General features: G+C 39.5%; 1 protein-coding gene and 1 long non-coding RNA gene across 2 annotated transcripts in view; both read left to right on the top strand.

The window, feature by feature from the left end:
- LOC136256841 (uncharacterized) overlaps positions 1-26044 on the top strand; it is a 78616-nt gene that overhangs the window by 20031 nt on the left and 32541 nt on the right. Inside the window, exon 4 of the mRNA XM_066049899.1 lies at positions 25521-25859. Coding sequence (XP_065905971.1) covers positions 25521-25859 — 339 coding nt within the window. The remainder of the gene's footprint in view (positions 1-25520; positions 25860-26044) is intronic.
- Positions 8971-11630, top strand: LOC136256842 (uncharacterized). Its single transcript, XR_010701675.1, has 3 exons — positions 8971-9464; positions 10741-10812; positions 11327-11630. It is a non-coding gene; the product is annotated as an uncharacterized lncRNA (long non-coding RNA).

The raw sequence follows: 26044 nt of genomic DNA, 5'->3' as shown, positions 1-26044 counted from the left end.
CATCACTAGTTCAGTAGCTACTAGCATAGCTACTGCCAAAGGTTAAGATCGAGGCCCTAGGCATGCATGCTACTTACCTGTAGATTGAGTACTGGACGATGTTACAGCTGAATTGCTAGACTCGCGTTGCTGCTCAGAGTCGGAATCGATTTCGATTACCTCTGCTCTAGCCTCGCCTGGACCCTCCGGCTCGCCTGCACCTTCATCCTTTCGTCTCAGCTTCGTAACAAGCTTGTCTAATCTCTGGCAGGATGAAGCTGAGCGCTTCCGTTCACGTTCCTTTTGCGCTACTCTGCCCATACTGAAGAATCACACAGCATGCTTAGTAACTTAGCACGCTTAGTAGCTAACTAAGCACGACGGTGACACTTTGACCACAGTGAAATCCTCAAAACCGCATTAATCTAAACCCACAATCGAATTTACTCAAACTCATTATTAATTGAAATGCCATGAGAAGACGGCCCTGTGCTATCCGCACCGATTTGTGTAGTGAATAGTGATTGGAGTAAGAAGTTTTAAGTGGACCAAATTTTTAAAGGACGGTTCGTCCAAACCCCCCGAACCCCCCTTGGCTACGGGCCTGCTCTCTCTACAGGGTGAATTGTTTGTAGCTGAACAATCTACAAGGTAACTTCTTCTAGCTGAACTCTCTACAGGGTGGTTTGTTTGTAGCTGAATTCTGTGCAGGTGCTTTGTTTGCAGCTGAACTCTTTACAGAATGGTTTCTTTGTAGCTGAACTCTCTACATCTAACTTCTTCTAACTGATCTTTCTACAGGACAATTTGTTTGTGGCTGAATTTTCTACAGGGTGATTTCTTTGCAGCTGAACTCTCTACATGATGGTTTCTTTGTAGCTGAACTCTCCACAAGGTAACTTCTTCTAGCTGATCTCTCTACAGGGAGATTTGTTTGTAGCTGAACTCTATACAAGTGATTTGTTTGTAGCTGAACTCTCTACAGGTGATTTGTTCTTGCGGCTGAACTCTCTACATGATGGTTTCTTTGTAGCTGAACTCTCCACAAGGTAACTTCTTCTAGCTGATCTCTCTACAGGGAGATTTGTTTGTAACTGAACTCTCTACAGGTGATTTGTTTTAGGCCTGAGCCTATTATGCTCAAAATTTTACCTATTATTCTTTCCAGAATTTCCCAAAAAATTCTCCTTTTATTCTTTTTGTTATTCTTGTATCCAGCTTATTATTCCATAATTATTCTCATTCAGTACATATCTGTGGCTAGTCACTTAGTTTTCAAGATGCTGCTATAAGTAGTTTTGTCCGAATTATTAATAGCCATATATGAAGCATTCCACCTTATACATCATTTTTCTATCCATAATAGTTACAGCAGGGTTAGAATAGCTATCTACAGTAATAATTCAAGTGTATTTAATTATTAGTGTATTATAATTATAATAACTGTAACTACTCTATAGCTACTAAGATAGGTAGATAATAATGCTCAAAGACTTGAAGAAGATACACTGGTATAAGATGTACAATTTCAGAATTGCAGATAATCATGCAGTTAAATCCCTGATGTTGGCTGTAGATTGTTAACATGAAACGATCTGACTGCTCTATTGAAGTATTTGAGTGTTCTATTAGAGTATATCGATCTTTTAGAGGCTTTTCAGCTCCTTTCAACCAGCACTCCGTCAGCTTTGTATCATTTGTAGTACCTTACTTCTTTCTTCTAGGTAATCAAGAAGAGACACGCCCCCTAATTCCACTGATCGTTCCCGTGGTCGTCTGATTATTCTAAAATTATGCGTGTAACCATCCTATTATTCCGGAATTATTCTCACGAAATTGGTGACCTATTATTCTCAAGATTATGCCGGCATAATAGGCGCAGGCCTAATTTGTTTGCAGCGGAACTCTCTACATGATGGTTTCTTTGTAGCTGAACTCTCTGCAAGGTAACTTCTTCTTGCTGATCTTTCTACAGGGTGATTTCACTGCTTGAAGGTTCTTAGTTTACTAATTTGTTAAGATGCCTTACTGTAGATATACTGATAGTAAAGTGTCAGTAGAATTAAGTATATGGAACATAATTATTTTACTAAGTTTTAAACTGTCAGTAAAACATCAGTGAATGCGGGTTTACTAAAAAACTACTAAAATAACAAACAATTAACTGTTCCATGTACTGGGGATATACCACTGTAGTAAACTAAGATACTTCAAGCAGTGTTTGTTTGTAGCTGAACTCTCTACAAGGAAACTTCTTCTAGCTGATCTCTCTACAGGGAGATTTGTTTGTAAATGAACTCTATACAGGTGATCTGTTGTAGCTGAACTCTCTACAGGTGATTTGTTTTTGCGGCTGAACTCTCTACATGATGGTTTCTTTGTAGCTGAACTCTCCACAAGGTAACTTCTTCTAGCTGATCTTTCTACAGGGTGATTTGTTTGTAACTGAACTCTCTACATGATGGTTTCTTTGTAGTTGAACTCTCCACAGGGTAACTTCTTCTAGCTGATCTCTCTACAGGGAGATTTGTTTGTAGCTGAACTCTCTACAGGTGATTTGTTTGCAGCTGAACTCTCTACATGATGGTTGCTTTGTAGCTGAACTCTCCACAAGGTAACTTCTTCTAGCTGATCTTTCTACAGGGTGATTTGTTTGTAACTGAACTCTCTACATGATGGTTTCTTTGTAGTTGAACTCTCTACAAGGTAATTTCTTCTAGCTGATCTCTCTACAGTGAGATTTGTGTGTAGCTGAACTCTCTACAAGGACACTTCTTCTAGCTGATCTTTCTACAGGGTGATTTGTTTGTAACTGAACTCTCTACATGATGGTTTCTTTGTAGCTGAACTCTCCACAAGGTAACTTCTTCTAGCTGATCTTTCTACAGGGTGATTTGTTTGTAGCTTAACTCTCTACAAGGAAACTTCTTCTAGCTGATCTCTCTACAGGGAGATTTGTTTGTAGCTGAACTCTCTACAGGTGATTTGTTTGCAGCTGAACTCTCTACATGATGGTTCTTTGTAGCTGAACTCTCTACAAGATGTCTTCTTCTAGCTGACCTTACTACAGGGAGATTTGTTTGTAGCTGAACTCTCTACAGGTGATTTGTTTGCAGCTGAACTCTCTACATGATGGTTTCTTTGTAGCTGAACTCTCCACAAGGTAACTTCTTCTTACTGATCTTTCTACAGGGTGATTTGTTTGTAGCTGAACTCTCTACAAGGAAACTTCTTCTAGCTGATCTCTCTGCAGGGAGATTTGTTTGTAGCTGAACTCTCTACAGGTGATTTGTTTGCAGCTGAACTCTCTACATGATGGTTCTTTGTAGCTGAACTCTCTACAAGATGACTTCTTCTAGCTGACCTTTCTACAGGAAGATTTGTTTGTAGCTGAACTCTCTACAGGTGATTTGTTTGCAGCTGAACTCTCTACATGATGGTTTCTTTGTAGCTGAACTCTCTACAAGGTAATTTCTTCTAGCTGATCTCTCTACAGAGAGATTTGTTTGTAGCTGAACTCTCTACAGGTGATTTGTTTGCAGCTAAACTCTCTACATGATGGTTTCTTTGTAGCTGAACTCTCCACAAGGTAACTTCTTCTTGCTGATCTTTCTACAGGGTGATTTGTTTGTAGCTGAACTCTCTACAAGGGAACTTCTTCTAGCTGATCTCTCTACAGGGAGATTTGTTTGTAACTGAACTCTATACAGGTGATTTGTTTGTAGCTGAACTCTCTACAGGTGATTTGTTTTTGCGGCTGAACTCTCTACATGATGGTTTCTTTGTAGCTGAACTCTCCACAAGGTAACTTCTTCTAGCTGATCTCTCTACAGGGAGATTTGTTTGTAGCTGAACTCTATACAGGTGATTTGTTTGCAGCTGAACTTTCTACATGATGGTTCTTTGTAGCTGAACTCTCTACAAGGTGACTTGTTCTAGCTGATCTTTCTACAGGGTGATTTGTTTGTAGCTGAACTCTCTACAAGGAAACTTCTTCTAGCTGATCTCTCTACAGGGAGATTTGTTTGTAACTGAACTCTATACAGGTGATTTGTTTGTAGCTGAACTCTCTACAGGTGATTTGTTTATGCGGCTGAACTCTCTACATGATGGTTTCTTTGTAGCTGAACTCTCCACAAGGTAACTTCTTCTAGCTGATCTCTCTACAGGGAGATTTGTTTGTAGCTGAACTCTATACAGGTGATTTGTTTGCAGCTGAATATTCTACATGATGGTTCTTTGTAGCTGAACTCTCTACAAGATGACTTGTTCTAGCTGATCTCTCTACAGGGAGATTTGTTTGTGGCTGAACTCTCTACAGGTGATTTGTTTGCAGCTGAACTCTCTACATGATGGTTTCTTTGTAGCTGAACTCTCCACAAGGTAACTTCTTCTAGCTGATCTCTCTACAGGGAGATTTGTTTGTAGCTGAACTCTATACAGGTGATTTGTTTGCAGCTGAACTTTCTACATGATGGTTCTTTGTAGCTGAACTCTCTACAAGATGACTTGTTCTAGCTGATGTCTCTACAGGGAGATTTGTTTGTGGCTGAACTCTCTACAAGTGATTTGTTTGCAGCTGAACTCTCTACATGATGGTTTCTTTGTAGCTAAACTCTCCACAAGGTAACTTCTTCTAGCTGATCTCTCTACAGGGAGATTTGTTTGTAGCTGAACTCTCTAAAGGTGATTTGTTTGCAGCTGAACTCTCTACATGATGGTTTCTTTTGTAGCTGAACTCTCCACAAGGTAACTTCTTCTAGCTGATCTTTCTACAGGGTGATTTGTTTGTAGCTGAACTCTCTACAAGGAAACTTCTTCTAGCTGATCTCTCTACAGGGAGATTTGTTTGTAGCTGAACTCTCTACAGGTGATTTGTTTGCAGCTGAACTCTCTACATGATGGTTCTTTGTAGCTGAACTCTCTACAAGGCGACTTCTTCTAGCTGACCTTTCTACAGGAAGATTTGTTTGTAGCTGAACTCTCTACAGGTGATTTGTTTGCAACTGAACCCTCTACATGATGGTTTCTTTGTATTTGAACTCTCTACAAGGTAACTTCTTCTAGCTGATCTCTCTACAGGGAGATTTGTTTGTAGCTGACCTCTCTACAGGGTGATTTGTTTGTAGCTGAACTTTCTACATACAAAGTGACTTGTTCTAGCTGGTCTCTCTACAGGATGACTTGTTTCTAGCTGATCTCTCTGCAGGGTGACTTGTTTCTAGCTGATCTCTCTGCAGGGTGACTTGTTTCTAGCTGAACTCTATCGGGTGATCTGTTCGTAGCTGAACTCTCTACATGGTGGTTTCTTTGAGGCTGAATTCTCTACAAGGTGACTTCTTCTAGCTGAACTCTCTATAGGGCGATCTTCTCGTAGCTGAACTCTCTACAGGGTGATTCGTTTGCAGCTGAACTTTCAACATGATGGTTTGTTCATAGCTGAACACTCTACAAGGTAACCTCTTCTAGCTGATCTCTTTACAGGATAACTTGTTTCTAGCTGAACTCTCTACATGGTGATTTGTTGGTAGCTAAACTCTCTACAATTTGATTTGTTTGTAGCTGAACTCTCTACATGGTGGTTTCTTTGTAGCTGAACTCTCTACAAGGTAGCTTCTTCTAGTTTATCTCTCTACAGGATGACTTGTTTCTAGCTGAACTCTCTACAGGGTGATCCTTTCGTAGCTGAACTCTCTACAGGGTGATTTATTTGCAGCTGAACTCTCTACATGATGGTTTGTTTGTAGCTGAACTCTCTATAAGGTAACTTTTTCTAGTTGATTTCTCTGCGGGGTGACTTGTTTCTAGCTGATCTCTCTACAGGGTGATTTGTTTGAGCTGAACTCCTTTGATTTATTTGCAGCTGAACTTTCTACATGGTTGTTTCTTTGTAGCTGAACTCCTCTACAAGGTAACTTCTTCTAGTTGATCTCTCTACAGGATGACTTGTTTCTAGCTGAACTCTCGACAGGATGATCTGTTCATAGCTGAATTCTCTACATGGTAGTTTCTTTGTAGCTAAACTGTTTACAAGGTGACTTCTTCTAGCTGATCTCTCTATAGGGTGATTTGTTTGTAGCTGAACTATCTGCAGGGTGATTTGAACTCTCTACAAGGTGATGTTTTCTAGTTGATTTCTCTACTCAGTCTGGATGACTTGTTTCTAGCTGAACTCTCTACAGTGTGACTTACTTGTAGCTGAACATTGCATTAAGTGACTTGTTTGTAGCTGATCTAGATGAACTCTCTACTAGGTAGCTTTTTTGTAGCTGAACCCTTTACGCAGTGACTTGTTTGTAGCTGAATTCTCTACAGAGTGACTTGTTGTAGCTGAACTCTCTACAAGGTGACTTGTTTATAGTTGAATTCTCTTCAGTGTGACTTATAATGTTCTGAATCTCTACAGCAACATATTTGTAGCTGAACTCTCCACAGGATGACTTGCTTGTAGCTGAATTGTCTATAAGATTAACTGTTTGTAGCTGAACTCCCTACAGAATAACTTACAATGCCATATAATTCTATAATGGAGTAAGTTATAAACGTAGCTGAATGCTTTATTAGGGTGACTGTTCTATTAGAGTATCTCGATCTCGCATATGCTACATGTAGTTGGCTTTGGAATGATAACCGAGGGGTCCGTAACGCAGTACTTAGATTTGAGATTTGAGAAATCTTAAGAAAGATTCAAGATTTTGACCGAGATTTGAAAAGATTTTACAAGATTTTAAGATTTCAGTTAAGATTTGAAATACTTTTAAATACTATGTTGTAGTGCTGTGGAGCCGTGTTCTGTGCCTGGTATGAGTCGAGGTACGAGTCTACTGAAGAGGCTACTCTTTAGCTATTGCAATACTGCATACTACCAGCAATAGAGCTTAGTATATGTGGCTAATTTGCCTAGTTAAATTGGCAGCTTTGCCCGCTGACACGTAGCAAGTTAGCCTATAGCTAATGGAACTGTTCCTATACAGTTACCTCACATAGTAAGTAATCATGACTAAGAGCTAGCTCTCCTTGTAGTGATCTCAGTAGTGATGAGAAAATGCCTAGATCTTGAGTTGTACATACTTCATTTGTACTGAGCAACCAAGATAGTGACATAGCAAACTACTTCAGTGCTGGTCACCGTAGCTAAAGCATTCAATCAAATCAAATAGCCCTGCATGCGCACATAACCTCAGTAAATCGCACACTAGAGTTGGCAAAGCTTAATTATACTATTATTAACTACTACTTTGCCCTAGTTTTTCATGCCGCACATGTATAGCTGTATTATAATACTGTATGCATCAAATAATATGTCTAAAATCATCATGTTTTGCCATGTCCATGCAAGTTGTGTACATTTTAGCTATATCATTATTTAGACATTTCTTGCAACTGCTGACAGTTTGACTGCATAATTGTCTCGATAATTGTGTACAGGAACTTCAGCATATCAATGGTGTAGTTGACTTCAGCAAATGTGGAATAATATGATATCAAAGATACCACACAATTAGATTTTACACATAGATTCCACACTTATATATAATATAACTTATAGTGCAACTGTCTTTGAGACTGTCTACCTGGGTTAGCAAAGTGATATGGACATTGACCCATTGAGATATAAATTATTAGCTAGCGTGCTTGTTAAAGTTTGTGCGTGTATTGTAAACCCATCCAAAAACAGCTTATAGCTGTAAAAAAAGTGCGCGTCCAAGTAAAGCAGAGTTAACTGCGACAAAAAGTAATGATATCATAATGCGGCCATGTGCGAGGTGTGCAAGTTGTAATATTAGCTAATCAGATAATACAATGTTATTGTTAAAGTGTTAATGAGAACTATGTGATGCTGCTAGTTTTGAAGTGTGTGAGCATCTTCATAAATGCCACATAAATTTAATTCTCAATAAAGCAATGTGTATAGATTCTCTGATAGTAATAAATAGTTTGAGTTTGGCCACCTTTCCTTTGTTCGTAGCATTGCTGTATACAGGAAAGGCGGCCAAACTCAAACTATTTATTACTATCAGAGAATCTATACACATTGCTTTATTGAGAATTAAATTTATGTGGCATTTATGAAGATGCTCACACACTTCAAAACTAGCAGCATCACATAGTTCTCATTAACACTTTAACAATAACATTGTATTATCTGATTAGCTAATATTACAACTTGCACACCTCGCACATGGCCGCATTATGATATCATTACTTTTTGTCGCAGTTAACTCTGCTTTACTTGGACGCGCACTTTTTTTACAGCTATAAGCTGTTTTTGGATGGGATTTCAATACTTTTTGTTAGAATAAGCAATGCACTGTTGATAACAGTAGGTGAGTCAGTAGTTTCCATGGTTTTGACAGAAACCCCAGATTACAGTGACAGAATATTAAAATATAACTGTAATTTTAGTGGCCAGGGCCGCCCACATTGGGGGTAACTGGGGTATTTTTCCCCCTACCACAGCCTGAAAGGGGCCACTTGAATACCTGTTTAAAGAAAGATCGATATACTCTAATAGAGCAGTCAGGATCTAGACCCTTCCTTGCCCCTGGGCCCCTCTTTAACTCTTTTCCCTGGGCCCTCTAATTTCTCTGGACGGCCCTGTTAGTGGCATGCAACTGCAGTCAACTAACACCCATTTTAACTAGTAAACCCTTAACAACACTTTGCCTTTCATCTTGTACTGCATTGAAACGATCAAGATACTCTATTAGAGCAGTCACAAAACAGCTGTAACACAGCCATAGGCGGCGGAAAGGGGGGGGGGGGGGGGGGGGGGCTTAGCCCCCCTCAGAATGATATCACACCGAAATTATCTTTCTTGGAGTGGGGCTGAAAACCGTGATAAAGATCGAGATACTCTAATAGAGCAGTCACTCTAATAAAGTATTCAGTGTGTAGCGAGCTATGTAAGGATTTTTATGTAGTTTATCAGCTAGAAATGGTAGCTGGTGAGGTGGAAGCTCTTGTCAGTTGGTTGCGACCTTTTTTTTTTTTTTTTTTTTTGGTCTCACCTTACTAAACTATAGAAATAAGTCTGGGTCAGCCCAGCCCCCCTCATATCAACTACTTGCTCCACCGCTGAACACAGCAATCAATATTTAGCATAGTTACAACTTCTGCTTAGCATCGGATTGTATAGTTTAAATTACTAGCTACTTACAGACTTTACAATATAAAAATATGGCACTTGTAGAAATGTGACTGTTTTATTAGAGTATCTCGATCTACTTCAAGCATTGACTAATTCAAGTGAAGAAGCTACGCCCCTGCCAAGAGATCTTGTGAAATGAAATGAGAATAGTAAAGAAAAGGCAAGTATGTACAGAGACAATAGAGGGGCGCGTAATTATGTCCTGTTGTAAATAAACGCCTTTAAAATTTATATTACTACTAAATAAACGCACCAGAATAGGCTTGTGTGGCTGTTGTCTCCAAGGTTGTCTCATTATTTGTCTTTTCGTGTTGAAGGGATTTAGTCGCAATTGGTGAGTTTAACTATACATGTATTTGTGTTGTAAAACTTAATTGTAAAAAGGCGATTAGCACATATCATGATAAACATGTATTTGTCACAGTAGAGTCTCTCACGAAGTCACGATTATTATGAGACATTGGACCAGGGTAAAAAATTTACTGCTATATTTAGAGGTTGTAGCGTTTGTATATCTTAGTATCTTAATAAATAATCCCCCATGATCACTAATCACTAATAGTACAGTGAAAACTGGTCATTATTCAGGCCGTAGGGACAAAATTTTCTAACCTTGCCTTTTAAAGAGGTGGCTGCATTATGCGGCCTTAAAAAAAGGTAAGAAGCATGCTGTTCTAACTGGCTATAGAGATGGATTTAGTGTATGACAGCGTATGAGACAGTGAGTGCTGGCAGCAAGGGGGCAGCCAATCTGTTAGAGCACCAAAAGCACTGCTTCAGACATAGGCAGTTGACTGTCAGCCCCAAGTGTAAAAAGTTTCACTGTTGGTCCTTATAAGCTCCTGATGAAGAAAGTGATGAAGTCATTATCCATAGGATATATTTTTCAGAGTATCCATTTCAGTTCTACAATATAGTAGCCAAGCATAAGATGAACATAACACAGCATTCCAGTAGTTTAGTGGTGACCACAACACTGCCTGAGTTAAACTGTGGTGAGATTTGAGACTACCAGAAGCCCTGGAATGTCTTCAACACATGAAATACCAAATATCTAATGCCTGGCTTTCATCCACAGTGGACCTGTCTTGGTGGCCACTTGTACAGAAGGGAAACAGCTAGTTGCCACACCCCTTAATTATCAATTTGTAAAATCGTTAGCAAAATTGTGTGTGCAAGCAAGTGCGATGTGGCAGTGCCGTGTATATGGTTGCTGCCTAGCAGTGACACATCACGAGTATTGAAGTCACAATGCGTTACTGTATCATCCATCTAAATACAATCTCTGAATGTGTCATTTTGTGTAGAGAGCAATCTTCCACAAGAAGTGACCTGCAGGTTTCAGTGTATATTGTTAACCATTAATATTGTTCACAATATTGTGAACTATATGTACAGTGAAACCTCACTTAGTGGCCACCTCTTTAATAAGACCACCTCATTATATTGGCCACCTCTAGTAGGTCCCAAATATAGCTAAGCATTACTTATGACCTCATTAATAAGGCCACCTTGTTATTCAGGCCAAATTTTTTGGTCCCACAGCCTGCCATATTAATGAGGTTTCATTGTACTTATGTGAATTTTTATTTTTCGTAACTTTTCTTCAGGTTTACTGATGGGCACTATGAAGCATTGTTGACTGGTACGTGTATAATGTGGTGACTTGAAATGCTAAAACAGTACGTAGCGTGTCTTGTATGTACATGTAATGTGTTGTAATGTGTCCACACATCCACACATCTTAGAAATAAATGTAATTGTATTCTCTATAAATAGTCAGTTCCATTGTGCCACTGGGTCATAAGTTGGTTGAGTATGGATCATCCAGGGCACTTGAGTCACATTTTGTCCTGGCCAAGTGGATCTCATCCACTGACAGAATATACAGGATCAGATCACGTGTATAAATTACGGTGGAACTTGTTTATTGCCACCTTCACTCATTCAGCAGGTAACAGTGTATAAATTCTCAATTGGAATTGGCTTTTCAAGAGTGGTTGTCTTTCTATACTAGTGGCCATTAAGATAGGTTGTACTGATAGAGTGTACATACTAGAGATGCAACAATATCCTCCACTCAGTGTTGTTTGATAGTGATGCAATGGAGACTATGTATTATTGCATTTAAATACTATACTATTATATTGCAACTCTAGCACGTATTTATAACAGGAATGTTTGTTAACCGTTTAGACATACTGGAGCCACACCCACTCATCTGGATTCTACAAATGGAGTCATACCAACTTGTTGTCATCATACTCACTCGTTACTCCCATTGTGTTTGGATGAATATACATGCCGTCATGTGAGACTTGCTACCATGGCGGGCCACTGGAAAACATTTGCATAGCAGTTATATTACAGTCATTATTGTACAATTCTTACATTATTGTTGTGAAAAGTGTTTGGTATTCATGTGTCTCCTCTGTATGTTGTAATTACATGTGTAATTTTGTGTGGGGGTGCTATAAAATGCAATAATGCATGGTGACAATTGTATTAGGCGATTTTGCACACTTCCTTTTAAGCTAGCTACATGTGCTAATTACTCACAGCTTGTGTCAACAACTGGTAACCGCAGTTGTACTCTTGTGTCATTCTTTAAGCCGCGCCCTTAGAGGACAAATTATGTGGGGGCGACTAATTTCAAAACGAAGGATGGTATGCAGCACCATAGATTAGCTATATCTATGGACTATAATCTATGGCAGCACACTTCTTGGTGGCTATATGTACTGATTAACTACATAGAGCGCCAGTTCATCAATACCCAGAGACCGCAGTTGTGCTCTGCGTCATTCTTTAAATTCCGAGTAAAATTCTTAGAGAGCAAATGACGTGGGGGCGACTAAATTCAAATTTCAAACTAGCCATTCTCGAAAACAAATGTTTCAATCTGAACGAAACTTTCAGAACAGTTTAAAGACACATTGCCCTACATGCCAGCGAGTATTGCGGAAAACAACAATCTGGGATTTGTATTTGGCCTCTAGGTCGACTGAGGACGACTGAAACTTCGTTTGGTGCTGAAATCACGACTGTAGGGTAATCATGTATGGTGAAATCGATGATGTGAATCTTGAGGTGATTGAGTGAATACTGAAGCGATAACAGGGCGATCAATGTTCGGAATGCACAAAGGAACGCAAGGCATACACCTGCGGTTGCGTCTAACCGCATGCGATAAAAAAAAAAAAATTAAAAAAAAAATGAAACGTCCCCTTTCATGTCGGCAATCTCGATCACGAAACAATCGGCATGGATTTGCTTCACTGCTTGTGTGGTAGTTACTAGTGACACGATGAGTTCAACTCCAGAGTTTCAGAGGGATAGCGTAAGTGACGGGTGGATTACAGGAAGGCCAAATTTGAGAACGTTCGTTCTTGTAAAATCCTCACGTAGTGGTCGCGTCATTTATTGTCTGCGGCGCGCGTTTCTGCTTTACTGGCCGCGCGACTCACTACCGTGAGTCTTGATTGTATGTATATACATACGTACATAAACTCAGCTAAGCGAAGGTATCAGATGCGTTCATGCATTTCAAGGTATCAGGTATCAGATGGTATCAGATGCGTTCAGCACAAGTATATCAACTTCCAAACTGGTAGTGGATAGTTCCTGAGGTTGCTGCTCCATCTCCTGTTATCTTTCACTAAACAATAATAGATGAGATAGTAATTTAATCTGCTCGAATCTGTTCAGCTAAGAGTGTGATATCATTTGGACACATTACTTGCTGGCATGGTAGAGTTAAGCTTACACATTACATAGTGCATGTTGCTACATAGCTAATTATAATTGGACTAAGCTTTCATACCTGAGCTTAATGTTGTGGGATGCTGGCACAAGATACCAGTGCAGGAATATTCAAAAGCATGCAAATTCTTGTAACCAAAACCTTAAGATTTCAGAGACTCCAGTCAACCGTGTTGTGACTTGATCCACAGCCACATACAATCAAGACATGTGCCTATGGTTATGAAGCCATAGCAGGGATTATTAGTCTTCTCTGTATTCTTCTTGCCAGCATGTCTCTGACTCCCTATACTGACAAAGGCTTTCAGTAGCCTTCACAGCTGAGGTCCCATATGAGTGGGATAACAAATTAAACTACATAGCAAATATCACTACTCGTATCACAAAAAGCAGGGGTCCCACATGTGTAGCTAAACTTTTCATTTGCTGCATGAATGTTGGCTAGTCTATATCGAGGTCTATACTATATCTAGAATATAGAGATTGAGATGTGTTGATTATAATTACTGCATGATGATTTTCAAGAATGTGAATATTGATGAGACGTGCTATAGCTACTCCTGATTTAGCTAAAGAGCTCACTAAAGAGATGTAGCTGTTAGCTATTGGAGTTTTATCTTGGCTATTATGTCAGGAGCAATATGAATCCGTAATGCACCATGCTCACTCTTTTCACAGGTGTGAATTCAGTATGTAGACTCACTTATAACAAAGATCCGAGTCAGGGTCACTAACTAGCTTGTCCCAACGAGTTCGTCAAGTAGCTAAAGGCGTTGCGAAGAAGAAACAACCTCGGGAACAACTGGCTATATCTCTGGCAATATACGTAGACTGCAAGAACCCAATAATCGCACAGTACACGTGGACGAACAGGCCTAGGTGCAAGACAGCCGCAAGAATACGTGTTAACAAGCAAGAGCTTGAGTAAAATATCCAAACGTTTACTGAAATTTACTAACAAGAAGATTAAGATTTGATTGTGGTAGTCTCAGATTCAAAGATTTCAGCGAGATTTTAAAGATTGCAAAAGGTTGTCACGAAGATTAGGAAGGTTTTAAAGATTCCATGGATTTTAATGGATTTTGCAGATTTCACAGAGATTCAGAGATTTGAGAAGATTCTTGTAGATTGCATGGGGATTCCAAGAGATTTGAATCTCGGATAAGTTAGATTTAAAGCGTGGCGGACCCCTCGATCATAACTCAGTGGTTTGTAATCCGATTCTTCTGTACTACTGCAAGGAATTTCTATGATAATTATTCCAGCTACACACCGATTTTCAGCTCACTGTTCTAAGCGGTTTGCCTGGTAGGCATGAAAACTAATAGTTTTTTTATTCATAAATGTCGATCACGTAATTGTGACATAGGTTGGGTTTTATGTCATATCTCGATGGCCTTTAACTGGATTCCTTTCAAACCACAAAAAGGCACTCCTACGATAGTTACTCCATCTACATAGCAATTTTCAGCTCATTCCTTCAAGCGGTTTACCCTGTGGGCGTGACAGACCGTCAACCTTATTTTACGCAAATAATCGGTCATAACTCCGTGAATGTTCATCGGATTCCTACCAAACGTGGTACTGAGATTCGCCTTAATGAGCCCTTTAAGTGTGCCAAATTTCAGCCAGATCCAAGCACGCATTCGTGTTTTATTGCGGATTTTGCAAAGTGTGTGAAAAGAAGAAGTAAAAGAAGAAAAAAACCCAAACTTTAGCCGCTCGTATCTCGGAAATGGCTGGAGCGATTTCTTCAAATTTGGTATGTGGACTCCCCTACATAGCGGGCAGTTCTGTAGCAGCTTTGGTTTCAATAGGATAAGGAATCACGGAGCTACAAAGGTGTGAAAATCGCGTTTACTTTCTTCCTGTAAATATACTCACGGTATGGCGCGCCGGTTTCTTGGGCCGCACGACACACTACCGTGTGTCTTGATACATACCAATCCGATACAAAAGCAAAAGGATATCTAAAACTGATAATATTATTGCTCTATAACTTCGTGCTTGCTTATTCATGGCTATGGCCTCATAAAGTGCTTGTATTTATTTGCAATAGTGTTTATAACAACGTAAATTCCTTCCAAGTTAGATATGCATGACTGTACTATTTGTCTTTTTAGTTTTGCAGTGACTTTTCTATTAAAGTATCTTGATTTTTCATGAAAAACATGATAAGTTGCATTCAGTTGTTCATTTTTTATCAAAGCAATTGTAGACTACAACAAGTTTGATACTGAAATTTGATTGGCTGAAAACGTGGTCTCTAAATCTCGTTGAGCCACACTCATGTCCAATAGACACTACGCTCTGAGACAATACGAAACACAATAACTATGTGACTGTAACATTGGCAACACACTGGCGTTTAAATGGCTAGTAACAGCCATACTGAATTAGAGGGAGGTGTAATGGGCTTGTTTGTACTAATCAACACTACATTACTTGTTTACAACCAGCTGTTGAGGCACAACAACAGCAGCAATGAGTTGAAGTCCAGCCGCTCGAGTCCAGTACTTCAAAATATAGAACGCGCCTGTAACATTGGAAATGCATGGACGTTTAAACAGGTGGCAACAGCCACGCTGAGGTCCACCATGTAGAGGGCTTGTTTCCAATAATTAGCCATACATATCTCGTTTACAAGCAGCTGTCAACTCAAGATACAATAACAAGTTGTAGTCTAAATAAGTTAGATGTCAAGAACCAGTGGGTTCTATGGGATTTAGAAAACCCTCAGGCCCTTTATAGTCCAGGGCCTTTGAGTTTTCTAAATCCTGTGTGAGAACCCTGGTTCTTGACGTCCAGCTATTATTTAAGCCAGGCAAACTTGATTACTTGTTTCTCATCCGCAAAATTTGGATTTCCATGCAGGCATGAAGTCATTTTTCATTATTCATTATTAAAGAAAATACTCCAACTGTTACTATATAGGTTACTAAACTGGTACTTACGTTTTGCGAGGTGCAAGTGACATTCGCTGTGCTTTAAAATGATAGCATCAAAATAAGTGTGCACATGATTGATAATAACAATAATGAAATTAGAGGTGGTAGGGTAAAAAGGAATGCGGGCGGGGATGAGAAACAACTCAAGTTTGCCTCGCCTTATGCTAGAATGCAGCCTGTTGTCACAAATTTTACTAGTACAGCACTTATTATAATGATGGCGATTAATACGAGTGGGTCTTGATTGTAGTGTATTACCCTGCTGATCAGTACCCAAAATGGCTATAATATCAGCTTCGATTTGATGGAATACTGGAGAAGTTACGGTGGTATTGTATTGCAGAGTTTGTTTGATTACTTTTGTAATACTCTAGTAGAGCACACATTTTTTTTGAGGATTTCTAATAGAACAAACATAAAATGTTCTAGATTTTAAATGATAGATCTTTGAAATTATAAACTTTTACTGTTGAGTAGATTTTAGCTAGAAGTTTCATTTATAAAGTAGAAATTAAGTGAGGTGAATAACCGTGATAGCAGTGGAACAGTGGTTATGGATTTGGGTGTTCAGTGTGGAGATCCCTGGTTTAAAACTTGGTAAGTTTTTTCGATGTTTTTCATGCACCTTTCCCCCCATGGTGACTGTTCTATTAGAGCATTTCGACTCCAATGTGCAGTTGTTCAGTTTTTGCCTTGTAACTCAATAGCTGTCAATGTGATGGCTAACCTATATGCATACTGATTTTTGAAGTTATTTCCATAAGCGGTTTACCTTGTAGGCATGACAGCATGTCAGCCTTTTTTAATGTAAATAATCGTCCATAGCTCTATGATTATTAATCAGATTTGTGCCAAACTTGGTATGTGATTGTGCCACAATGCATTATTAAAGTGTACCAAAGCTCAAGAAATCAAGGTACGTTTTTGCATTTTATAATGATTTTTGCAAAAAGAATAATCTAAGTCTCCCCACTCCTTGAGCCCCCAAATGAAGAAAGAAAAAAAAAAGGGAATTAAGCCAAATTTTGAAGGCTCATATTTCACCATTGTGTTAGGCAATCTTGCTCAAATTTAGTATGTGGGGTGCTGAAGGTGGCAGGTGTTTGCAGTATAAAATGACTCCAATTCAAGAAGGGAGCATGGAGCTACGTATAAGTAAAAATTGTGTTTTGTTTCTTCCTGTAAATATACTCACAGTGTGGTGTGCCGGCTTTCTTGGCCACACAACACACTATCATGTGTCTTGATATACGGTACCACTCAAATGTAATGTCGTCTCGTGAGACTGCCAGTGATTAAAAACTCGCTATATAAAGGGCATGGCACCTGTTTCACTCACGAGTATTCATCTTGTTTCATTTGGGATGAATACTCGCAAGCAAAACAGGCACCACACACTTTAATTAGCGAGTTTCTTAATCACTCTCACTCCTGCGAGATGACGTTACATTTGAGCAGTACTGTAAGTATAATTTAGATGATAGTATGCAAGATGTACACATAGACATATAGATGGCTACGTATATATTTATATCATACAGTACGATAGTACTGCATAGTATGGGCCACAAAGGAGTAGGCATGGTCCATGAAATAAGTTCACCCAAAAACCAGCCTCATTTTTCTCTGACAACAAGGAGACAGTATTGGTTAGGTAAAACTAAGCCCAAACAAGCTTTCAGATTGACACGAGACACTTTCAACAAGTTGCTACGGAATTTTAAAAATAGTTTATTTAATGAAATTTTCTACTGACTGACTGCTTGACTGGCTGACTGACTGACTGACTGACTGACTGACTGACTGACTGACTGACTGACTGACTGACTGACTGACTGACTGACTGACTGACTGACTGACTGACTGACTGACTGACTGACTGACTGACTGACTGACTGACTGACTGACTGACTGACTGACTGACTGACTGACTGACTGACTGACTGACTGACTGACTGACTGACTGACTGACTGATGTCTTCAGACAAGCATAACTTGATAACAGCTAGGGCTACGGGCTTGATTTTTTCACTGTTCGATGTTGCTTTGGCCCGAGAGGTGCCTTATGGCATACGGCAGAATTCTTCATGGATATAACATTTCTTATATCGTGCACTACTCCAGCTTGTTTCAGTACTTTTTATCAATGTGCTATGATCCCTACTCTAGTTGAAAATTCCAAAGTTTTCTGTGTACTTGTATAATAACGATGCACTGATTAATTGGTAAATAATGGAAATCAGTTCATTGGCTAAATGTTCAGCAATAATCAGTATCAGTAATTATTAGCAGATCATTTAATTTTATTGCCCTCAGTGCTATTGTTTTCATAAATATAAGACAAAAATAAAGTTTTAAAATAGCAAAATTTTACAATATATGTGTGAAATTTAAACATTGGATCAGTTATTGGTGTTGGCCTTTATATGAATTTTAATCTGATGATCAGCAAAATCTGTTATCAATGCTGGCGCTATGATCCCGATATCCCTACATCTTGTACTCCTTTTGAGATTTGCCAAAAAGGCCTTAAGAGAGACACATCCAAGGGAGTACAAGAGGTGGGGAAGCCTGATGGCATAACCACTCAGACTATTTATGTTTCGGAATTTTGTAGGCTATACGTTTATAATATACAGCAATTATTGATAGATATATAAGTCTTACAACCTAAACCATGCCTTTTATACACGGAAATAAAATTATTGCTTTCAGCAACCTTTGTCTGAAAGAAACATGTGGCCATCATAAGTTATGGAGTTTTGTATCTCAAATACTGTATCAAACAAGTTATGGCCATAATCAATCCCAGAGTTTGGCTTGATACTAATGGTAGAACAATTATTATGTTAGCTGAATGACCTCGAGACAGGAAGGTATAGATCCATAAGCAGCAGGCTGTAAGAAAAGCAAAACATTAAGTTGTTACAACTACCAACTTACCACAGCCATACATTACAAGCAGCAATGGCAACCAACTGCATACAGCAGCAACAGCAATTATAGCAGCAGCAGCAGCAGCAGCAGCAGCAGCAGCAGCAGCAGCAGCAGCAGCAGCAGCAGCAGCAGCAGCAGCAGCAGCAGCAGCAGCAGCAGCAGCAGCAGCAGCAGCAGCAGCAGCAGCAGCAGCAGCAGCAGCAGCAGCAGCAGCAGCAGCAGCAGCAGCAGCAGCAGCAGCAGCAGCAGCAGCAGCAGCAGCAGCAGCAGCAGCAGCAGCAGCAGCAGCAGCAGCAGCAGCAGCAGCAGCAGCAGCAGCAGCAGCAGCAGCAGCAGCAGCAGCAGCAGCAGCAGCAGCAGCAGCAGCAGCAGCAGCAGCAGCAGCAGCAGCAGCAGCAGCAGCAGCAGCAGCAGCAGCAGCAGCAGCAGCAGCAGCAGCAGCAGCAGCAGCAGCAGCAGCAGCAGCAGCAGCAGCAGCAGCAGCAACAACAACAGCAGTAGCTGAGCTTGTGGCTGGCTGCAATGACTGGCTGGCTGCTAGTATAGCTTGCTTCAGCTGTAGCTACATACCCTTGCTATAGAAGCTGCTTGTATGTAGCTTGTTGTTTCTTGTAGCAGGCTTTTGATTGCCGCTGCTTGTAATTTGCTGCTGCATGCTTTTACCTTGCTGCTACTGCCGACTAACTGTTGCCATGGCTGTAGTGGCTGTATATAAATGTTAATGTATCTTACAGCTTGCATGTTTGCAGATTGCTATCACTATCACTACTGCTTGCAAGCTAGCTTTTAACTTGTAGCTGTTATTTGGTACTTGCAGCAGACGACGGTAGTAGCAGCAGCAAGTTGCAAGCTGTAACAGCAAGTTATAAGCAGCAGCAGCCAGCTTGCAAACAGTATTGTGAAAGCAAGCTGTAGGAAGTAAGAAGTACTGTAGAAGCATGCATACATGCAAGCTGTAAGAAGCACTACCATTTACAGCCACAGCAGCCATGGCAGCAGTTAGCTGCAAGCACCAGCAGAAGCAGCAAGCCAAAAGCACCAGAAAGTTATGAACAGCAGTATCTTGCTGTATGCTACAAGAATCTTCTGCAGTAGGCTTCAAGCAGTAATTACCTTTGGAGGAGCTATAATATGCATTGCTTGATAGCATCATACAGGTAAGTTGCAGGAAAAGAATTTGGCCATTCAAACTTTTAATAAGCTCATTGATAATTGAATTATCATTATTAGAATAAGTTGGAGTAATTACCAAAGAATAAAGTAGCTATAGACCTAGTAACATTTGAGGTAGTCATGTAAAGCCTGTGAGTCATCATGTAGTAGGTACATAAACATGTTGCTAAACTTACCATACAGCTATACATCACATAGAGTAGCAATAGCTACTTGTAACATTTGATTCATGTGAGCAGGATAGCCAACAAAGCAAAATTATAGTATAGCTGAACATGACATTCTAGTGTACATGCATTTCCATTGCATCATATCTAGCCCAAGATCCTAGGTGGTTGTGCAACTGGACAAAGGTTGCATATCCATGCATAACATAATTATGTGACCAGATTTTACAAAGCCGATCTAAATCGCACATCAGGCAAAATCAAACTAACACCACCAGTGGATAGCCACACTATCGTACTACTAATTTTGACACTCAGTACTACTCAAACTGGTTTCTAGAAACCTGCTTATTATGCTCAAATTGTTACCTATTATGCTATGCTGCACAACTCAAATTATTTTTCCTATTATGCTCAAGCTTTAGCCTCATTTCCCATGTTTTGCTAATACATTTGCAGTTATGGGCACATAATAAATGGCAGAAGCACATCCTTGCTCTTCCAAATGCATTACACAGAGAAGATCGATATACTCTAATAGAACAGTCAGCTGCCTGATTGTTCTATTAGAGTTGTTGACTGTTCTATTAGAGTATATCAATCGTTTTCTGTGGCATGTATTATGACTATCAAGGATTTGTAGTATGACTCACTTTATTATGCTCAATGCTTTCAGGTACCTATTATGCTCATGATTATGCCAGCATAATCGGCGGGTCCCTAGTTTTAACAGACGTCTTTTCTGGGTGGTGTAGAGATCTCAAATGGCGCTGTGAAGGGTCTGACTTGGCAAGAATCAGTGGTTTACTGGTGGATGGCCTGACAATGTTGGCCAGAAGTTTTTATCTCTTGATTTTGCTACATATCAGCCACTAACTTAAGGAGCCAGCAAAGTCCTGTAATCTCGTGTCTGGACTCCTATCATGGTCTGCCTCCATTTTGAAGCCTATCTCTTGCCCACCCCACCACCCCACCCCCACCCTACACCCCCACCCTACACCCCCACCCTACACCCCTTGGTGAGCACTCATGATACTACTTCACTCATCCAACTGCTCAGATTTTCTATCTTATTTGGTGGGAAACTCTACCAGCAGCTACAAGTACTGGAAGTGGTCTGTAAGGTAATAGATTGATCCATCTTTTGTGTAAATTTCATATGCATGCTTGCTATCCTTGGCAAGTTATGCTGACTTGAATTCTTTAAAACCATTTATCTCGAAACTTCTAATGTGATTGTTTTTCCAAAATCCAGTCACATACAGTATATGTACGTACTTGTATCTCATATAAATGATGATAACTTTGGAATGGTATGCGCTATGAACTTGCAACAAGCATCAACTTGTTTCTTGGATAAAGATCTTCAATTTGACACCCATTTTGAACAAATTGAGTGTTTTATGGATGTACTGTAATATAGACAAAGGTAACTATTTTGGACACTGAAGATAACATGAGCTGTAAAGGAGATTGAAGGTCAAATTTGTGATAGCTGCACCTCTCAAACTTGTGATCAGGTGTACAGACTATAGGAATATGTAAAGTTTTGTGCTTTTATCACAAAGTGCTCGTTTATGTGAGTATGATGCTCTACTATGTGTGTCACTATGTGTGATTCTTATGCTGTTCTTTTCTGTGAATCAATGTTTACAAGAGACTAACTTACAGTATTCAGCAATCCAACATACAAAATTCTCAAGGAACTTCTATACCTGGGTTGAAGAAGAGAGGAGCAGCTCTTTCTCACAGCATGGTGATGCAATTGGATGTTCAATCAGGCCCTACAGCAAGTTTGAAATTAATGAGAAAGCTTGCTATCTGACTGGTTGTGATGAAATTTCACATCAATAAAAATACTAGGTTCTATAATTCAGCTGCCATGCTATCTGAAAAGAGAGGAGCCAATTCTTCCTCACAGCATAGCAACCCAACTGAAAGTTTGAAATTAATCTGAGGCAGTTTACTATGGTAATGACATTTTTATCTCTTTCAAAATGTAAAATTATTTGTTTGGGCTATCCTGCCATCTCAGAAGTGAAAAGCCAGATCTTCCTCACAGCATGGTGATGAAAGTGGATGTTCTCTCCATCTATACTGCAAGTTTGGAATTGATTTGCGATTGTTTTGCTAACTGGTTGAATTGTCACGTCGATAAAAATACAAATTTCTACAATTGGATTGTTGTGCCATTTAAGAAGAGAAAATCAACCCTCCTTCACAGCATGGTGATGCACTTGGATGCTCTCCAAGTCCTTATTACAAGTTCAGGGCCGGAGGAGGGAAAATTGAGTTGGTCAGGCCATTGACTATAATGTTCAAATCGCTACTATACACATGCCAATGAGAGGAGCTGTTGTACACTGTGCGAAGTGTGAAGCGCGAGCATTCTAGGGGGGTCTGGGGGCATGCCCCCACAGGAACTTTTTGAAAATTAGACACTCAGATATGCAATTTAGTGATATTTCACTGCTAGCTAGCTATATAAATATGTTCAAACCTATCTGTTGTTCTTCAGACTTTCTATACTATGTATAATTGTAGACCTGACATTTAGGGGACATGCACAGCATGAAACTTGCAATTAGAAGTTAGCAAGCAATTAGAAGTTAGCTAGCAATTAGAAGTTCAAGGGGGGTCTGGGGGTGCAACCCCCAGGAGCTGCAGAATTTTTTCAATTTAAAGGCTTGAAAATACCTTAAAATTTAAAATTGATGCTAAATTTTAAAGTAAAACTACCTAGCAACTTGCAACTTTCCCCCCAAATTTCGCAGGGAACCCATGCAGCATGGCCCCCTTTAGCTAAGATATAATTACTATACAGTGAATTCACACAGCCACAATAAAAAGCTACACAGCTACAAAAATATAGTACTACTATACTGGTTTGTATGAAGTGAACGGATCATCACGTAAATATACTGGTGGACAGTCACGAGACCAATCAGTATTCGAAAATGGCGCGATGTGGGTGAGACTGAGAGTTTGCTCGGTATCTCAACAGGACGAATGGGTAGTTGAAGAGGAGTGAATTCTACTCAACATCTCATCCAAATGACCACCGTGTAATGTATAGGTGTACAGCTTCTTGCCGCGGAATGAGTCATCTAGTTTGTCACTGCCAGCCCTTCGCCCAGTAAAAGAAGCCAAGAGAGACAAGCCAAGGAATGCTAATGATTATTTTATGAAGATTGAATTGTGATATAAGTGTGCTGGTTTAGAATCAAAAAAGGCACCTGCCTTACACGTGATAAATGCCAACTGTCAGCACACGTGATACTGTACGTAGAACCCACAATCATTTCTGTACAAAACGATACGAATGCTATGTTGTACTGTATGGTAATTGGAGGTACTATACGTGTAGTTCTGTGCTTTAGTTAGGCTGTGAAACTAGGTAACTACTGGTCATGCATTTTCAATAACATCTGTAAAATGTACGTAGCTACATATGTAGATGTGATCGTTCCGCAAAGATTGCATGAGAATAATGTAGTTCGAGCTGGTCAGCTAGTCGGTTCAACTCCAGATTATTGGTCCGGCTCAGGACTGACCACCCGGACCGTCTCCTCCGGCCTTGAAGTTTGAAATGAATCTGAGGCTGCTTGCAATCTGGCTGCTGGTGATGATATTGTTGTGTTGATCAAAACACAAATTTTATATTGGGTTGCTGTGCCATCCGAGAAGAAAATATAGCCAGTTCTTCCTTATAGCATAGCAATGCAACTGGATGTTCACTGCAAGTGTTTGAAATTAATCTGCAATTGCTTGCTATCTGGCTGGTGGTGATGAAAATGTTGTCAATATAAATATATATATATATATACGTATATTAAGGCTGCCGCACTGAGTAGCCAGCTCATCCTCACAACATGGTGATGTAATTACAGTAGATGTTCATTCTGTCTGTGAATGATAATGTTCAAAACAATTCAGTAGAACTTGAGCATACCTGGAGAAAAGTGACCAAGTTAGTCAGATCCACCATCTTTGAGATACAGGAGACATGATTATGGCCTAGTTGTTTGGCCTACTTGCAATTGCCAGCCTACCTGATCTCAATTGAAAAGTTAATGGCTAAACAATGCATTGTACAATCACCATTTTATGCCAAAATAACAAGCTTACATGTGATATGTGCCTACAAGAGTCCTGGCCTTACCTTTATCTGGCCTTATCTTACTAGGCCAGATAAAGCCTAGTAACTTTTCCTGGCCTTACCTTTATCTGGCCTTATCTCCTGGCCTTATCTTACTAGTCATACAAGAAAACCATATCAAGGCACAAATGCTACATGCACATAATATTATGTAGATGTCACATGTTTTTAAAATGCTTACACTACTGTAAATTTAGATGAGGGTTCTATGCTGGCATAACTTTGGGAATTTTAATGGCATAATATTCTCATAGAATGCTACAAAATTTTATTTTTCTGTTCAGTGGAATTTTCTACTGACTGACTAACTGCCTGATGCCTTCAAACAAACTCAACTAGACAATGGTTAAGGCTATGGGCTTGATTTTTTCACTGTTCGACGTTGCTTTGTCCCAAGATGTGCCTTTGGCATACCGCAGTATGTACAATGCATACACATCATGGACTTACCTTTGTCCTCCTTTGTGTCCCATTTTTTTACTAACAGCCAAAGGTGTCGATTCACAGTAGCACAGTGGTTTCCCTATGGGAATCATCCATATTTTCTGTGGTGACTGGATTGATTGCAGAGGCACTTCCTCTACTGTTCTTCATTTGTAGTGATATTAAATGGGCTGAACGTAGCTGAAAGTAAAGCATAATAGCTATTTTCACTTTCGAGTCAGTAATTGATTGTTAATTAGGGAGCACAAATCGTCCATATTTTTCGAGGTGACTGGATTGGTTGCTGAGGCACTACTCCTATTTGTTCTTCATTTGTAGCACTGTGTAATGGCTAAAAACAAAGCATAATAGTCACTTTACTTTCGAGTCAGCAATTTATATTTGGGGTGCGTTCAGTCGAAAATATTATCTTTGGCGCCATTGTTTCAATTGATGGGTTCACCAGTCAGAATAATGGTACAAAAATAAACAAACAAGTATAAGGAAAAAATTAAGAATTTTAAGTAAATTACATATGTAGGGTCATAGAAAAAAGTAGGGAAACAAGGAAGGTTGCCTACATCTGCAGATATACTAGTAGACATTGTTAATCCCTACTTCAGTCTGTCTACCATGACTGAATTAGGGATTAAATTTCCACTAGAATATAGGTGACCTCCCTTGTTTCCCTACTTTTTTCTATGATCCTGAATCGAATTTAAAATTCTTAATTTTTTGCCTTATACAGTACTTGTAGAATTATACATGTAGCTATCTCCTGGTTTATATATATTCTCACATAATTATTGTGCTTTTTACAGCTATTTTGGTGACTATAATGAGTAATCCAGCTGGTACACCAGTTAGTGGATCTGCTAACACATTTGACTATCCCATATTGAGTAGTGTCACTCTGATATGTATGGCGACATCAAGTAATGGGCCATCATTTACAGTGACCAACTACCAGTGGAACACTACAGGATGTTACACTCATCCTGCTCATAATAGTGGTAATCCAACATGTTTTCCTACTGGTCAGGCAACACAAAGTGTAACTGGTGATGATCTAACTGCAGAGGATGCTGGTACCATCACTTGTGCTGTAACTATTGGTGGTGTTAACTATACCAGTAGACCATTAACACTTCGTATATCAGGTACATACATATGTACTTTGTGCTAAGACTTCACTAACCAATATAAGCAATCATTTTGTGCTTATAAGTAATGATTTTTACATATCTTTATCGCATAGTATGATAGTTGTTTATAGTGGGGCTCCCGTGGTGGCTGCCACAATGCTTCTACTAAAAAGTATCATAAAAAATTGTGCATACCTTCA

Source organism: Dysidea avara, chromosome 5 (genome assembly GCF_963678975.1).
Source record: "Dysidea avara chromosome 5, odDysAvar1.4, whole genome shotgun sequence".
NCBI lineage: Eukaryota > Metazoa > Porifera > Demospongiae > Dictyoceratida > Dysideidae > Dysidea > Dysidea avara.
The sequence above is the reverse complement of the archived record's forward strand: the minus strand, read 5'-3'. Positions and strand labels throughout refer to the sequence as shown.